This window comes from Macrosteles quadrilineatus, unplaced genomic scaffold (genome assembly GCF_028750875.1).
Source record: "Macrosteles quadrilineatus isolate MER2022 unplaced genomic scaffold, UCM_ALF_1.0 Scaffold_4__1_contigs__length_99947679, whole genome shotgun sequence".
NCBI lineage: Eukaryota > Metazoa > Arthropoda > Insecta > Hemiptera > Cicadellidae > Macrosteles > Macrosteles quadrilineatus.
This window is the reverse complement of record NW_026542597.1, coordinates 98770696-98789930: the sequence shown is the minus strand read 5'-3', so window position 1 is coordinate 98789930 and position 19235 is coordinate 98770696. Positions and strand designations below refer to the sequence as shown.

The following is a 19235-nucleotide window of genomic DNA, read 5'->3' as shown; positions in this document are numbered from 1 at the left end:
AACAATTTACAGATTGTATAGTATTTAGATAAGCGCTTAATGGATTTGCATCGTGGCTTATCGTGACGTTGCAGAAAACATGCGATAGTGATAACTGCGAGTGCATCATCAATTCATTTGAGTTAAACAACAGATAAGATGTCTAATTTATATACCAATTATTTGTTTACAATCTGAAGCAAGTCTTTATACTGATATCGATACGAGGTAGGTTGTGTAGGTCATGTTTCAGGTTGACGAGCGGTTATCGTCTCGGGCTTCGACGCCACGGGACCGGGTTCGGGACTGACGAAGGTAAGTATATTAGGATAATTTATTTTTACTATATTTAATTGTAATTTATATATGTAATAAAAGAAATGTTTTTGAGTTTAGTATATATTTATTCACAATAAGCAGTAGTACTACAGTATAAAAAATGTCTATTATATATCATGTTAAACAATATTATCTTTTTGAATCCAGGAGTTTTTGGACGAAGGAAAACCAAGCCATTTTACAAACACTTTATCATCCTTCTTCTTGAGAATCTTTTCGACTAAGTAAACGTCTTTATGTTTAACCTTAGTTAGCTCTTCTTGATAGAATCCTCCGGCAATGGGTTGGTTCTCGGCATCTACCAACTTGTAAGTGACGGGTTCTGTCGGAACTACTTGCGTGATGCGAAATATTTCTGTGGAATAATTCGGAGTATATCCCTTGGCGAATTCCCCTTTATATTTGCTAATGCGGACGTAGTCGTTAATTTCAAACTTAGGTATCATTCGTAGTTTGGGTTGTTTATATGAATAAATGGTCTTTAGTAATTCCATTTCATTCTTCTTTGATACGTCACACGGCTTCATTTTTATAGTCGAATGTTTCTTTGTATTGTAGAAGTCCATTAGTTGGTCTAGTATGTCGATCCAATTGTAAGTACCATTAATTGTAAATTTTTTCCACATAAAATTTTTTAACGTGCGATTAAATCTTTCTGCCACGCTCGACTTTAAAATGCTGTAGGTAGAATAGTGGTTAATTTTATAATCACCCATCAACTTTTTAAACTCGGAATTGTAGAATTCTGTTCCTAAATCGGATTGTAAATTTTTTGGAACCCTTCCCTGTTTTAATATGTTTTCCATTGCAAAAGTAACCTCTTTACTGGTTTTAGTTTTGAGAGGTCTTGACCAAGCATATTTTGAAAAAACGTCAATTACTGTGATTATATACTTGAATCCCTTATTGACCTTGTAATATTTTGTCATATCAATTAAATCACACTGCCAAAGGTCGTCAAACCCTTTCACAACTACCTTTCGTCGAGGAAAATTCTTTCTTACCGACTTATGTAACTCGTTAGCAATATCTTCTTTTATACCCATAATATTAGTTACTCTATAACTCCTTTATCTCTGAGCTCTGATATTATATTTATAACTTCGTTATTGTGACTAGTATTACCTGAAATCTCTGATAATTTCAATAATCGCAGCCTGTCCACAATTTCATTTATATTATCATAATGCACATAGTCTGGAGCACATGGATAAGTATCCAATTTTAAATAGGGAGTTTTTAACCCACTCCCTTTCTTAAAAATATTTTTTATATAGTTTCTGTATTTAAATGTATTTGTAGCTTGAACCTTCTCTCCATCAGAATGTCTCACTAAATGAGCATTTGTAAGCAGTAATATATCTTTAAAAGAATTCAGATCATCTTTAGTGATAAGTGTCTTATTTGGTTTCTTCTTAAACATAAGTTCCAACAAACCAATTGTTGGTTTAAATTTTTGACCTTTTATTTTAATGAAACTATCAGATGGATCGTAGTTAATTTTACTATTTCCAATCATCCATTCATCATTATCACCTAAATATACACCATACGTATGATCCATTTCATTTTTACTATCGTTAATAGATTTATTGATATAATCGTTAAAATTTTCTTCGTTTTCATCATGTTCACTATTGGAATCCGATTCTTCTGATAATGATTCATTGGTTTGAATTTGTGAAGGTTTGCTTTCATTCATAACTTTAAGTGATGACGACGGAGTTTGTTCACTATCAAGAATTGATGAATTCTTGTCACTCTTTTTTTTCTTTTTCTCTTCAATATTTTTTACTATTTCACTAATAGGATCGACGATAGGTTTAAATTTCTTTTTGAATATTTCTTCTTCATCCACAATACCTCGTTTCAGTGCTAAATATTTTTTTCTTACCGTATTACTTGTTTTGATTAACTCCTTTTTAACATCCATTTCCTTTCGAAGTTGGATGAAGACTGTGTGGTATCACATACAATATTACCTTATAAAAAATTTATCGAACCCATTGCGATATCTACCATTGTTCAGATCACTTTCTTTATCGATTACGAAAAATCCAAATTTTTTATTCCAACAAATTTGACACATATCTACAAATTCCGTAAATGTTAAGTCGGGATTAATATGATTGTTATAAACATGTTTAAGATTATTATTATCCTGTTTAAAAACAATTATCATATTAGCATTATCTCTAATTAACTGCTTCGGAATTCTGGAATAAGATTGACAAAGATAAAAACAATCCACGTCTTTGTGTCGACCCATACTAAAAAATGCACTTACGTTGTTTTGCTTATCACATATTATATCATCAAACACAAACACCGAGTGTTTCTTAGCCTCAGAAGGTTGAATTACTTCTTCATTTTCAGAGAATTTATAATAACCAATTCCTTTTACATTTTTTAAAACGTTTTCCAAAAACTGGTATTTTGGTTGATATAAGGACTTTGAGTAAACATATATGTTTTCAAATTTTAATCCATTAGGATCTGTAATTAGGCTTAACATCACAGCAGTTTTCCCACAAGATGATGGTCCTGTAATTAAACATCTGATTTGATTTGGAAGGAGCCCACTATGTCTTCGTCTATTATCAACCGGTTTTAAATCAAAACTTTCAATGTTTAATTTTTGTTTTTGATTAATCACCTTCATTATTATGAGATAACCTTCTCTTACCACGTTCTATGCAGAAATGAGATTGATCGGCATTCTTAAATTCTTATGTAATCTTATAAGTAGTACACAAGGGAATATAAATAATAAACGAAAAAATATAAATGAAAACTATTTTATTTCCACATGGTTCTATTTTCCATCCTATGATATAAAGATTTCATTTTTTCTACAGCAAGTTTTACTGACTTAATTTTTGAACTATTAAAGCTTTTTGAAAACAGATCACCGATACGCTTATCTTTCTCCTCGTCTGTGCAGTCTGAAAATAATGATGTAAACCCCTCAATGTCTTGCCCAGAAGATCGATGGATCAGATACATCAAAGTGTAGTATCCACTGTAGTCTGATGATTCACTCTGTATTCGATGTCGATTGTAACTCCATTTTTCAGTAGCATTTTGAATGAAGAGAAATATTTTGTAAGGTGGAGGTAAACCGAAACTATCAAAATATTCACCCCGATGAAATTCGTCAATGTAAACGGCTACCCATCGGTCTCCAGTATTGAATATATATGATGAGGGATAGTTGATGTATGAAGGTATTCTACCTTCAGCGTGAAATATTCCGTTAAAATGTTGAACGATTTGTGGATTACTTTGAATAAAAAGCTCTAATTCGATTGCGTACATCTTGCACAATTTTCTTTTCTCTGAGGTTTTCCGTCAAAGTGATCTGTACCCGCACCTGAGGAGTTGTAATGTTCATAGCAGTAAATTATATCCTTTAGCTTATCTTTTTTGTGATCTGGGAGAAGGTCCCACACGTGCCATAGGTCACTCGGGGACACGTGATGTACAAAATACTCTTTCGGTAGGTAAGATATTTCTTGTATTTTTAAATTGGCTAAAGTTCTGTTACCGTATTTATCAAGCGTATTGAATTTATCAATAATTTCTCCAATCTTGTCAACTATTTTGTCTTCGATCTCCAATAATGTGGATTTCTTTTCAACCTTGTTTATATACCAGTGTAACAACAGTCTAACATTTTCACTTGCACATTGATCAGTCGTTCGAGAATGGTAAAAACACTTTCTAAAGCTCATCTGTTTTCTCAGATCGTTGATTCTTGGACAACAAATTTCATCCATATCCCGCACGGACACAGTTTTATTCGATAAAGTATTTTCAATAAAAATCTTTTTTTCCATACCTTTGACTAATACAACATCGTAAGATCCTAATATCCTGTTAAAAATATTCTTCATTTCGAAATATGGAGTGTAACCGTCATTCCAGTCAATTCCATGACAGAATTGCTTAACCCATGTTGCAACCTTTTGTTGTGTTTCAGGTAACGCTGTATATGGAAAAGGTGGTTTGAAAATAATCGATTGCACTTTACTACCTGAAGTTGTGAGAAAAGCTGCTTCCTTCACGATGAACTCATTTTTTAGTCCACGGAACCCTTGGATATCACATACGACTGTTCTGTTCGACATCTTGTTAGCAACTGGAATAAAAATTGTGAATTATCACGTTACAACTTGTTTAATCTCAACCTACTAACCCTTGACCTTGTTCCTGACCTTTTGTTTTCCTTTTTTCACCTCATACTAACTTTTTTACCAAACTTGTCATCGGGTTGTATTCAACGACACGATCGTGTAATATTAAACAATATGCTGTAGTTTTAGCTGCGATTGTACTTTTCGATTCAAACTCTAATCTTATATCCACTGGTCCTGATTTTATGGATTCGTTTTGTCTGGAACAATCGATTACAATTAACGGAGCATGTGTTACAAATTCACTATATGTGAATAGGGGTTCGCCCTTTTTAAAATAGTAGTTTTCTTGAAATTTTACATACATTTCATAAAGAATCGCTAGCTGATTCTTGGACTGATCAAGGTTCATATCGTCATACGGGTAACACTCTGAATTCAAATAAAGTTTTACATTTGAAACGTCACATATATCAAATTCGCTGACATTTTTTTTGATATTGTTTGATCTGTCCGTTTGAAATGCTAATACAACATATCGTGGTTTTTCCAACTGAGTTGATGTTTTTACATTCCATGTCTGTCTATTTGATTGTGGTAATAAAGGATATTCATAAAGCTCCCATGTTCTAAAATTGATGAAAATTGATTGATTTTTTTCAATAACTTTGAGTAAAGATAGTTTTTCTTGATCTGATGGGAATACGTAGGGAACTCTCCATTGAATTTTCTTGATGTTAATGTCCATCGTTGGCTCGATACTTGTACTTGTACCTGCAGCTCCTGTTTCAGTCTTAACCTCACCAAGCATAGCATTTAGGTCAGTTCTTGATCTTATAAGTATAAGTTCCTGTTTAACGTTTAATATAATTTTATTATAATCCTCAGCGAACCCAATTAAAATCTTAAGAGGAATGCAGACATTAAAATAGAAAGTACCTTTATTTGTACTGTCTTCTTTGAGAGTCAATAAACTACCTTTTTCACTCGTCCAGCCTGCATTAGTTAACATTTTAATGTCACTATCATTAAAAGACAGATAACCTTTCATTGTACTTGTAATTCCAACGTTTTTCACCCTATCTATTTCAACTCCACCGATTTCGTATCGTATTTCATCAAATAAATAAGCATATCCGTTATTAATGAATTTTGTATTTGTTGATTTAACCACCCCCTCGATGTAGAGAGTACTGTTGCAGGGATACGTATAGATATCTTGATGTTGGATTGGTATTCTAATTTCATCATTATTGTTGAATGAAGAATTAGCATATGGTTGATGTGCGTGTACTTCTATTTTATTTATCGATTCGTCAAAGTAAATTTGCTCTCTTACTTGTAATATACTACCAGCCATGTTTAATTTTTAAGCCTAATGATACTAAAAAGTCTCTATTACTCTTAGAAAGAGAACCTCTCTTCACGGTGTCCGGTGTAGAAATGTTCACGGTTTTCAAATACGGTATGTTCTTAACTGGGGTGAAGATCATAGGCATGATTACAAACGTTTAAGATGTAATGTTACTGTGATGGTTTCTTCACGGAAATTGATAGGTTTACCATTTTGATCAGTTATTTTAAGGGATATGTTATCAATCGTCCTTGTGTTGATTGGAAGATAGATTATATTGGCGGGAGTTTCAACTATTTTAAATCCTGGTGGAACAGTGGGAAAGAATGTATGTATCACATGACTTGGATTACTATTTACAAACGAAGACGTAATTATATTACACTCCACGTTTATAGTATTGACTTTTAAGACGTTTACCGTTCCATCCGACACATGAGTGAAAAACTTGTTTAATTTTCTATTTTTGAAACCTAATAAAGGACCTATTGAGTCTGAAGGAGTGAAGTCGATGTCTTTGGAACACTTTATCTCACTTTTTAACGTATTATTGTTTGGTTGAATTGTTATCAGTACATCATGATTAATGGGATACGCATTTTTGTATGATAAGCTAGTATCGATGTCAGTTTCTGTTTCACCTCTCTTATCTCCAAGAACCTTTCGTAAATACTTTTGCAAATCTTTAACTTCATATGATCCAGTAGGTATTTCTATACCCACCTCTTCATTTTTATCGGTAAGATAATAAAACATATTACACCCTTCCTCAACATTTGGAATTGAATTAAATGTTTCAAAATTGATGAACCCTAACACGTAATCTCGATCATTTTCTAGTTCAATTTTGGGGAATATTTCACAGCTTAAGAGTGAACTATTTCCCGAAATTACAAATAGGTGAGACATGTTGCTTGTACGATGGTCAAATAATGACTGAGATAGTTATTGGAGAATATTTTAATTACAATCAGACAGAAATTTCAAACACAACTGTCCACATATTTCAGTGTTAAAATTTTGATCCCTAACATAGTTATACAAAATAATACAGTTTTTTAAATAATGTATAACTTCCATTGGTGGTTTGAGGTTCCCAAAACTGTCGTAATACTTTGCATGTGATCCATCTTTACGTAAAGCGACCCAATGAGTCCCGGGCCCATCATCATCGTCTAAGTTTATGATTATCGCTTCTTTATTCCATGGATGCAAAGGCAGTTTATCCTTAGAGAATACTCCTCTAAAGTAAGGTATTTTCAATCGTTTAGCATACCTTTCCAAATCCAGATTGGTTAGTGCGTTTGATCTAAAAAAATACCCATCCCTTGTTTGTATGGTCTCAAATACAATCCTTTTCCTGTTTTAATCTTAACGTCACTTACATTTTCCTTTCTTGCTCTGTTAACTTCGTTTATGGCTTTATACACTGAGGTAGCTCCGCCGGCCAGACTTCCGATGGCAGACAGTCCGGCAAATAATGGCAACAGGAACGGTAACGCTCCTCCAGATTTGGGTATGGGTATGATTCTAGGTTTTTTTATTTGATCCTTTTTACCACCCCTCATCGCATTTCTTGCAGCTTTCAACGCTGCAGGAACCAATACCTTAAGTTCTTTGCTTTTACTCTTTTTAAGTTCGTTTTTAGCCGCCAGTATAGCATCCTTGAGGTGTTTCTTCTGTGTATTTCCATTCTTACTGTCATGTTTCGGACTCCTTTTCTGCCTTTTCTTTGTAACACTTTCTGACTTCGATTTCTTCATACCAGCACCGAGTTTAAGTTTTGCTTTCATAGCGTTCGTTACTAAAAAAGCGTTTACCTTTTCACCGAGTTTAGCGTCCGGAGCCGATGCTCTCGTCCACGCCCTATCGGCCAGCAGCCTGTCAGCTTTGTGTCTACTCGTTAAATCCTTGTTCTGAGCGTATGCTATATCGTGTTCCTTGCAGTAACTATCAAGTGGATTGATCCCTTTGTCGCCCCTTGCCAGACGTTTCTCCAATTTAGTACCAGCCCCACAAAATTGGTATCCACCCAACAGATGTGCCTCAAAAGGTAGGTTATCAATAAGCTTATTAATTAGACCTCCACCTCGTTTGAAGCTCAGAACCATACTGATGACCAGTCCTACTTGCTATTCAACTTACCTACCCTATCCCAAAAGTCGTCTTTATCATCATCTTCTGTTGATTTACTTTCTTTCAAGGTTTTTATTTCAGACCTAAGATAAGCTAAGTCATTTATCATTGCACTCATGACATCTGATATGGGCTTACCTTCTCTATTTCGGGACCTTGCAGTCAACGAAGAAGCTGGATAAAAAACCTTAAGCTTTTCATCAATACGTGACATATCAGAGTTTATCCTGTTTTTGAAAGCATCTAATTGTTTACGAGTCACAGGTGAATTTTCATTCTCGCTCGCTTTGACAACCAATTGAATATTATACTTTTTTAAATCTATGACACCATTCATATCAGGTTTAATATAATCCTTTATCATTTCCCTCAGTACCACTTCAACTAAAGTTGTATTGTTGCTTCGTACTGTTTCATCTACATATTCTTTGTTTGCAACATCATGTCTTTCAATTGGCTTTTTGACATTTGTTATTATTGAATTATTGATATTTACTTCACTTTTGTCATCAATGTATAAATACTTCTGCATGAGTGTTCTTGCCTGACCTAAAGTAATGGGAGAATAATTATTTATGGCTTCATTTATATTAATTATAAACTTTTTAAAGTTTAATTCTCCTTTTTCTGGTTTAATGAAGGATTCCACCGTCTTGCTAATTATTTGATTTACCCTAACTAATTCTTTATCTAGATAAAGTTTATTTATTGCATCAGAGTCATCGGTTGGATCTTTTTCAATTTTAAAAAAGCTCAATCGTTTATTCTTCATATTAATTTCATCATTGATACCAAAAGTCACACATTTTAAATTAATCTGTGAATTAACATAATTTTCGATGTATTGTTTAGAAACTACATCCGTTAACTCGGTAGGATCTCCAATATTGTTAATTCTCATTCTTTTAGCATTAAAATTGCCATTTTCATACATTAAAGTATTGCTTTTGAAATAATCGAGAGATATTGCATCTTTTCCATCTACAGGGTTTGATATATTTTTAATATTATGATTTTCGCAATCAATAATAAATTTCTTTCTATCAAACTTAATAGTATCTCGTAGTTCTTTGTCCATACTATTTTGAAAGTACCTCTTATTAACAACATCCATGTCTGATTCAGGATCATTGACATTAACAATTTTTCTCTTTCTTAAATTAACTTGTTTATCCTCTAACAATAGACATTTTGATGAAATATAATTTAAAGTAACGGCATCACTAGAATCGACAGCTTCCCCTACGTTTGTTAACCTTTTGTTTTCAATATTAAAATTTTGTTTATCAGTTAGCTTGAAACCTATTCCTGAAGGTCCTACTACAACGTTTTCTTTGGAAGTAAAACCTATATAACCTCCAAACTTGTCGATACTTGGTTTCATCGTCTTGAAAGTCAAACATCAAATGATGCTATTCTCTTATTTTGATTGATATAACTATGTTTTTATTCATGACGTAATATTTAATTGTGTATAAATATATATTTATATCAGATAAATGAAAGGGAGATAAATTAATCTGAAACAAGGTAGGTAATAAATAACACTGAACACAGATTGTATGTCAAAATAATTTATATTTATTTACAAACATATCAAAATTACAAATATACATAACAAATGTCAAATATAATTGTTACACTTACAAAATTATGAAAAAAAATCTATGTATTAATTTGAAGATTCAATGGTTACAGTAATTAAAAACATAAACAATCAAACTAAATAGATAAGTTAAGTTTACAGTTTTTTTCATTACAGTCATAATACTTTCTATTATTCCACTATTTACATAAATTTACTGTAAAGCTCAAATTACTTGATTTATTTGTAACTAGATAATGTCCCTTCTTACAATGACAGACACATGATTGTCAACAATTATTTCCTCTAATTTACAGTCCGGATCATCGTGATCTTCGGAACCACCGTTTAAGACCCAACACACCCTAGCAACCTTTATTAGGACAAGATCTGCGATGTGACTACAGTAATTAATGCTGAACGGCTCGTTTCCATGATTTATTAGGTTAACCCTGACTACGTCTGTATGGTTGGAGTCAATAGACGCTGGAGAGTCTAAAACTGTCACCCCGAAAGTTTCCGCTTGCCATGCTACCGGTCGAATTTGTCCTTCATAACCTTCAGGTATTCTAATTTTTATACCCGCAGATATGGTTTTTCTTTCTCCAGGATTTAAGGTTATAGTGTAAATACAGGAAGGGAAAAATGCGTGCAGAGGTATAGCAACCCGACCCATGTTCTCGTATTCAGGCATATTAAGGAAGCCCTCGTCAACAGAAAGTTGTTCGTACCTGACCGGTACAGTTTCCAAAAAAACATTATCTGAAAAGTAAAAAACTAAATTAACTTACATACAAATCTAACAAATAATTTGAGCTTAACAAGAATCATTGGTCATTTTAGCTTTTTTTGCAATCAGTTCTTTGTGTAAATCAATTTTCCTTTTTTTATTCTCAATTAGTTTGTAATGGCCATATGCCATGGTATGGATATTATCATTTAATACAAATCTTTTATCATCATGAGACGATAACGCTAGTTTTCGTACTTTCGTTGTGTATACATCATGTTTCCTACTCCTAATTATATTCATTTCTTTGTACTGGTTTTGATTACAAAACAAAGCTCTCTCGTAGTCCTGAAAAGTTATTTCATTTTTAACAACACTTTTCTTTACACCCTTAGCACGTTTCTTACAATCATAATTCTTACTAAGAGTAGTATATAGCTTTGTCCTAAGACCAATGAATTTCTTTAGGGGAACTGATAAAGTTTCATCTTTCATAACACCAAGTCTTTTCTTATTATCGAGAGAGAAACAAGCGTGTGTTATTGGGTACTCACTAGTGTCAAAGTAATGTATATTCTCCTTGATTTGCTCATATACGTCAACTGAGTTTACATTTATAAGGTAACTATCCGTATCTGTATATAATAGTTCTACATTTCCTTGACCAAATACACGAGGAAAAATATCATAAAAATATCTATACATTACGATTTTGCTTAGTTCAAGAATAGCCATACCTACTGCAATGGGTTTGTTAAAATTTACTTTAGTTTTATTTAGATGAACTGCTATCAGTTTTTCTGTAAATATAGTTCTATCACGAAAATTAGGCTTAGCAATAAGCTTATCGAGCCTTTTAGTGCTACAAACTATTTCCATATTCATTCTGTTTCTTACGTTTTCCATACATTTGCCATAAACCGAATTGTTCATGAGTTTGAAAAACTCCTTTTCAAACTCATTTTGCGCATTTTTTCTAAATGTTGTGTTTTTTTCGATGTATCCATACAACCACTTAGACTGAACAAATTTCATACCTCTATGGATTTTAACCAAAACCAATCCATGCTCTACGGCCTGTTTTAACGCTTGGCTGTGAATTATGTAATTACGTTTAGGTTCTAAAGTTGTTAACAATTTTGAATGTTTACTACCTGGTGGTACTTTTCTTTGGGCGCAAAATGGTAAGTCGTTGTGTTGTTCATGTAGATGTGCCGGATAATCTAGATCTACCTCAAGTATAAACCCTACTTCATCATTTTCACCAATATCATTAATTTTATTTTTTACTTCATCAATTTCAACAGGGGTTAACCATTTAAAGTCCTTTAACGGTAAACTTTCTCCCATTGCAGCCCCATAAAGGTTATTTATATCTAGGAATAATATAAAGTTTGAATTATCAACTGTCCAGAGTCCCTGATCCATAGGTTTGACACCAGGTTGTGATTCCGAGTCAAGATTTGTTTCTGAAACTAAATACTTATTTGATGCCTCGCAGTAACGTTTAGTGCACATAGAAATACCACCACGAATACCAGCTTCTATGAACATGTACTGTTCATAGCTTGTTAACAAATCGATTTCAACTTTAGTCAATTTAAGACACGCGTCGAACGAAAGGCCAGGAGCTGTGAAATACCAACCTGGGTCCAAACCATAATTGGATTTACAAACTTTTCGGAAATTTTCAAATACATCGCTTAATAGTAACACATCAGTCTTAAGGTAGATATCAGAAAATTCTCCTAAGGTTTGACAGTTAAATTTGTTCCAAACCTCAACAGCCCTATTATAATCTTCTACAGCAACTTCTGACTTATTTAGAGAGCTGTAAAACTGATCAATAGAAGGCAAGCTAGTCTCATTAAATTTTTCCCAGCCATCTATGTATTCGTAGGGAAAACAGCCTTTTTTTGTAACAATATTAAGTTTATCATAACCGAAATAAGAAAGTGTTTCATTGAATTGATTTTTGTCAAGATTTTTGACTAGTTCATCAAGACTTCTAGACATAAATTTGTACGAATCAAGAAAACGAATTTCAAATCTAGCAGCAACTTTCTTTGATAAAGAGATATACCGTTCTTCTGTATTAGGGATTACCTTTATTTCCATTTCATCATAATCGAGACTTTTAATAATAAAATGGAGGTCATAATTTGACATATTGTGCAAGACTACGGGCAAAAAGTGTGGATTTTGATATGACAAGTTACAATTTGAATGACTTGCACCTCTAAATTTCCCTGTATTAGGGTCGTGATCTCTAACCCTTAAATTATCAGCAGTAAACTGTTCTTCACATATGTGACAGCAAGATGAACGTTCAAACATGTCCACTTCTTCATCCGTTAACTCCATAGGCAACTTATTTTTGTACGTCTCGTACACTTTAAGAGCTTCATCTCTGATCTTTTGGCAAAATACCTTCACAGCATTTTCTCCGCGAAAAAGGACTGGTTCTGATTTTTCACCATTACTTGAAACAACATAATAACAAAAACTTGATGGGTAGTGCTTTTGATAGTCAACAGTTGAAGAGGTAGATTGATTTTGCGTAGCATGTTTAGTTTTGCAGGTGTGGGAGTTCTTACAATTCGGTCTTTTACAGTTCAAACAGCATTGATTCAAATTTTTACAGTTGACTCGGAAACAGTTAATACAACATTCATTGGGATTTTTACAGGTAAAAGAATTGCAATTATTACATGGACTTTTTTGTATTAATATACTTTCAAAATCAGCATATACAATGTACGGGACTTGTTGTTGGTGTTTGAAATTTTTAAATTTAAGTTTACAATTATCTTCATTAGGCATTTCTACAGCAACAGGTTCATGATTGTTACATAGCTGTTTATGTACATCGAAGGTAGGTTTATCATTAAAATGGATTAAACATGATTTACAAACAAATTTTCTTCCGTTGTGGTTAGAGGTTTGCGCGCTTACTAATTTATCAAAGTTTTTAATCCACACATAGTGAGATGTTGTTTCATTTTTCAATAGTAATAAATCACGGTGATCATCTTTTTCTTGTTTTGTTACTTTAATAGGATATACAATATATTCCTCACTATTGTGTTTCTTTTCTATTCCAAATATATTTATAGACATATTGTTTATCTGTTCAAATTTAGGTATTGACTTAAGTTTTACAGGATAGTTAATACAGTCCCAGTCATACGCTGCATTCATTTCTGCATTATCAATATAATTGCGGACTCTTTGTGGATTACGAGGTACATTTTTCGCCCATATACTATACTTGAAGCAATAATCATCCTGATTCTTTACATTTACAACAGCTTTCTTGTTTGCAATGAAAGCTGGTAAGGATATATGTTTACATCCTCTTAATGGATAGTATTTATTAATTCTTAGTTCCAGCCCTATAATACTCTTTAGACTCCATCCGGAACCTTTACCTTGGTGTTCTGATTGTTCTGTTAAAAGTTTATCAAAAGCGTTTTTACAATACGTGTTTAGATCTGTACCTAGTAGTATGGGCTCGTTTGCAGTCTTAAATGACAGTTCTTTGATTTCATCTTCTTCTCCTTCAGTTCTTGCATAGATACATTTTAAAATAATATTACATTTCAGAGTTTTCGACTTAAGAAGGTGTTCTTGAATTTTTGAAATAATCAAAGGTTTCGTGTGATATTTTAAAAAATTACCTATATCGATGTATCCTTCACCATTTGTTAAGTAATAGGTTTTAAGCCTACATTTTGCAGCAGACTCGGTCTCAATAATTGGCAAATAGCCCAATGTATTTTTTAAATGAGTGTTACTTGCAGGGTGATTGTCAGATTCTCTGTACCACGTATTACATGGTTTACAAAATTTGAGTTTAATCGTTGCAAGATAGTTTTGCATCGTTAACAGATTACAATAGAATAGTAATTTATATTTGACAATGATATGGAGTATTTCTTATTCAAATTATAAAATGTATTTTTCTATAATTGGCTAGTCCCTACGATGAATTGTACTATAGTAATTGATGGTTTTTCACTATCTCTTACTATTGATGATCTTCGAGCGCAGCTCAGCCAGGCGTCTGGTTTGAGCCAACGTGAGGTCTGCCGCAGCGGAGATTATTGTCACTGCCCCAGCATACTCCCCAAACCTGGCCTGGAGCGATGTGAGCTTCACACAATACGGCAGCCGTACTCTGTATGTTTGGTCATCCCTCCGTTCAAACTTAAACAAACATGTAAAATAAAATTAATTTATAATATTTTTTAAACGTGTGTTAAAATAAATTAAGTGCTGTTATCTTCTGTACCTTATCTAGAAATATATCAAAGTTTAGTTATAGGTTTAGTCATAAGTTTAATTTATAGGTAAAAAAATAATTAATCAACCTAAACATTAATTAACAAAGAAAATAATGATGAACATGAAACGATAAATTAAAGCCTTCTTGTTCCATACAATGACAATTTAGTTTTTTGGGCAATCATTTTTGAAATAATCATAATTCAAAATGTAGATATAAAAATAGAAATTGACATTGATAATTTAATTCATAAGTATGATTATTTAATTTAGGGTATTATTACTTGCAAATAAGTTTAATATACAGTGTATTTATCAGATAGTGATATAACATATCATCACTATTGAATCTTAGGTGAATTTGGTTGAAAACATTTTAAAGATATAAAGTATAACGTTTATAAATCTAAAGTTTTTTATCAATAATATTTTTATTTTTTTCCTACCTGAACATTAGGTTGAGGGAACACTGCCTTCAAGATAATGTAGAGGTCTTCAAGACTCTCCAGGCCTGATCCCTCGACGATGGAAACGTCCCAGGTGGAGGGTGTGGTCAGCGCGTTGGAGGAAGACATGATGATAATGATTTTGTGTGCGCGAATTATATATCTATATATATACTGATAAGATATGACGTCTTTGACCTTAACCTCCACACGTGGTATTTACGTTATCAGTCGGAAGTCATTAAACACACACGCTGCAACGCTGCACTTTGTAATGGTTACGCAAATTATTATGTTTTGATAAACTAATGCTGCATCCATGATAATCCCTATCAAGAGTTTTTGCACGCCACGATAAGCCTTGCATCATCAAGGATAATTATCAGCTCAGCGCTAAATATTTATTTAAATATACAAACAGTAGTTTTATGATATAAATGAATTTCAGATATAAATGTACAAATATCCTTATTAAACAAATTGTTTTCATGGTAAACAACGTCATCGTTAAATGACATGCCATAAAAGCGCTTTTAAGTCCACCATAAGTGTTTTTAAATTAATTTATTAAGATATTATTATTTATCCATTATTTCTTACATAAGGCTAACAATTTAACATTCTATTTACTCCACACATTTGGAAAACTATCTACACTCAACACTAAATGGCAGAAGCGAGAAGCGTTTGTCAGTCAAACGTTACCACCTTAAAAATCGAGTTTTAAATAAAAATATTTATAATACATCTTGTCGTACGCCCGACATCAGGTAACAAACACCCTTCCAAACCGACACACCTCCGACACCTTTCGACACCGTGTGCCAGCCTCCGCGGTGCCAGCTCTCTCAACCGTCCACCCCGACACGCCGACGGAAACTTTCGACACCGTGTGCCAGCTCTCTCACCGTGCCAGCTCTCTCACCCATGTACGTTCTCCCCGTGCCAGTTCTCTCAGCCGTTTAATAACACGGTGGTGCTAGCTCTCTCATTTTTACCCTACTCCCAACCAACCGTACGAAACAACAGCAAACATCAAAATAAGAAGCCCAGAGTGAAGCTGCGTCAATAAATTGGAAGATTACTTGCAACGTGCGTCAGCTGATCAAGAATCACAACAATCAACCATACAAGCTGATTGTTTGGAACGTCATTGACGCAATAGGATGATAAAAATTGTGTTTCATAAGTAAAAACTGTGCTTTGAATTGTATTCGTTTGGAATCTATCATCAATGTTTTATTTTGTTGTGTAGAGCAAACGGAAAATGTAGCAATGATTTATAACTTGTTTTGTCGAATTTACATCGTAATTTTATAAACACATATTAGATAAAAATCCTAAAATAAGTCTCCTAACACCGAACGCTGGAAAAGAACAATGTGTTTTCAAGGTGAAAACGGTGCCAGCCTTCTTTAACTGCTTCCAAAATGTTGTGCATGCCAACGTGTTCAAGGAAAACAAAATTTTCAAATTTCAGCCCGTCAAAGTTTACACCAGCCAAACCGAAATTTCTTCAAATATGAACACTTCACAATTATGGTACTAAACTCACAGATAAAAACCCGGCAATAGCTACAAACTAAACTACACGAATATTCCAATGCCGTGCTTGGCATTTATTTCCATCTAGACCGGGTGCTAACTAACAGTTTGTAACAGAACAGGATATAACCAAAGGATGCGCAGGACTGCACGATTATTATAAACAGCTCAGGCCGTTTTTTCTGACTTGATCCTTGGTCTCAAGGCTTTGGACGCCCCTTCATTAAACCGTCACGGACAAAAATAATTATAAATTTACGTACAATGCTAGTTTACCATAGAAGATTCAGTTTAATATTTTCCCCCACCTACTCACAATGGTGTTTTTAATCCAATTATAAAACCAATAACGGTTTAGTATGTTGTTAATTGGGGAGGGGGGGGGTTGCATTCTTAAATTTAAGTCTTTACAGCTATATTTTAGACAACACTAATTGTGAATATACAATTTCATGATTTATGACAACAGCTAATTTGCAACTAAAAGGTGAGTGAGCGTAGCGAACGAGCTAACCTGAAGGCAAGTGAGCGCAGCGAACGAGCTCCAACCTAAAGGTGAGTGAGCGTAGCGAACAAACTTCAACCAGGACGTGATTGAGCCATGCGAACGAGATAATCTTGAAAATTAAGAAGTTAAACGGGGCAAAGCCCGCGGGTTACAGCTAGTACTTAATAAACTTTATAGAGCCAATGATGATAATGCAAGCCAACTATTTCTCGTAATCAAAATAAAAAGGTTATTTAATGACAGCATTTATAATCGTATAACTTTACTACGAAACTATTGATACCTACAGAATGTTTTCCTTGAGCTCATAGAACTTATCTTAATACAACTGGACAATACAAAGGCTTATTTTTGTTAAAAACCTTTGGCAAACAGATTCATTAATTTGTTGATACTTATTATGAAGAGGAGTTTGTTTTTTTTTTTAGATAGTTAGTCACGTGTATTTTCTTATGTAAGTAAAATAAATCTGTTTTAATAAAATTTTGTGTTCACTTATTTTTATCTTAATTTGTAAAAGTGTATTAAAATTTAAATGGAAACAAACACAGAACAGTTAAAACCACTGATATCAAATTGACTGGTTGTTGAATGGCAATATCTCATTAAATTTTTTATTTAACATAGTAAAAACATCATTTTCTGCCACAAACATAAATGGTTGAGTAGTCAAGCAATGCTTTGATAGCATCTTAATGATGATTTTTTTGCATATTAAGATCATATTACTTTTATTAAAATGACAAAATTGTGAAATATGTAAGATAAAAATAACCAGCCGAGTAGGCGGGGAGAAAGTGAACAAAAGTTTCAAATACGCATAGTCAAGGAAAAGCGGAATACACTATGATTCATTGTGCATTTCCTGACATATGTTATAGTCAGCTCTGGCTGATTGTAAAGACAAGACAACAACTGTCAGCAGTCATTGTTGAGCATTCCCATCTCACACAACAATCAAATGTTTGAATCAGCACAATTGAATCAGCAACTCTGCTTGTGAGTCATTGAACAACACAAGTGCAAGAATGTGAAATGTACATAAAGTGCATGCAACAAATAACAAGAAAATGAAGTAAATATAAAGTTTGGTTTTTAAAAAGTTCAACCAGACATATTTTGTAGCTGATTTGTTTATGTTAAATTAAATTTGTTGTCACAACAAAAATTGTAAAAATAAAAAAATTTTAAATTGTAAAATTTGTTTTGCCACCTTTTTATTCCAATAGCCATATTTTTTTAACATTATTAGTTAAACTTTGCTTAATTTATTCTTGTACCCTAATTTTGTAGTTTATCAACACATATGAAAATCAAAAACAAAGTGTTATTAAACATGAAACTTATCTGACAATATAACTATCTGGCTATGGAAAAGCTATCGGATGAAGTAAACCCTGGTATTTGAATGAATGATAAAATAATTAATAACAGTTTATATTCAAGCAATAAACTAATTTTAAGAAGATAAAATACCTTATACAGTGCACTAGGTTAGTACCATCAATGTAATATAAGCTCAGAATATAAGAATACATGTGGTGACCACATGGTGGGATTTTGGCATCCGAACAAATCTTGGACCAGGGACAACTCTTTGAGAGGGGCCAACAATTGCAGGAGTAGACAAAAATATATTGTTATATGACAGACAAAAGTCAATAGTCCATTGTGAGAAATAAAGACACCCCTCTATAATAACAATTTGTTTGGCTTACAGTACTTGATACATTGGCATGTGCGAGCTTGTCTATTCTGTGTGTAACGGAACAAAGAAGATTTGATTTTACTTAAAAAGACACACATATATTCGAACCCGTATAAATATTCTGCAGCAGCGCAGCTTAAACCAATAACAAAATTAATTCTGATATTCCAAAACTAAGTTTAGTGGAGAAAACTGCACTAATGTTCAACCCTCCAACCAACTGAGTTGTTGCAGCTCTGAAAGAATGTTTCTGGTAAAAATTAAATTGGCTCTTCATTATTTCATATTATAATAACTCAGTAGCCTATCTCGAGCCTATCTAGAGATTTCAGGTGATCTATAGTCAATGATTACACTCCAGTTTTAATGTAACATGTTTTAATGTACACTCAGTACAATTAACGCAGCCTAGTAGTAATTTTATACAATACGGTAATGAATTCAGGTAAAACATTTTTAATTTTTCAATATTCAATTCAATT

At 33.1% G+C, this 19235-nt stretch overlaps 2 protein-coding genes across 2 annotated transcripts in view; both read right to left on the bottom strand.

The window, feature by feature from the left end:
* The window catches only part of LOC128993284 (probable multidrug resistance-associated protein lethal(2)03659), a 76439-nt gene that overhangs the window by 53743 nt on the left and 3461 nt on the right, over positions 1-19235 (bottom strand). The window lies entirely within an intron of this gene.
* LOC128993283 (uncharacterized) lies at positions 14076-15147 on the bottom strand. Its single transcript, XM_054417074.1, has 2 exons — positions 14993-15147; positions 14076-14468 (listed from the first exon to the last, which is right to left on the bottom strand). The coding sequence occupies exons 1-2, from the start codon at positions 15119-15121 to the stop codon at positions 14280-14282; spliced, it is 318 nt and encodes a 105-aa protein (XP_054273049.1). The 5' UTR covers positions 15122-15147; the 3' UTR covers positions 14076-14279.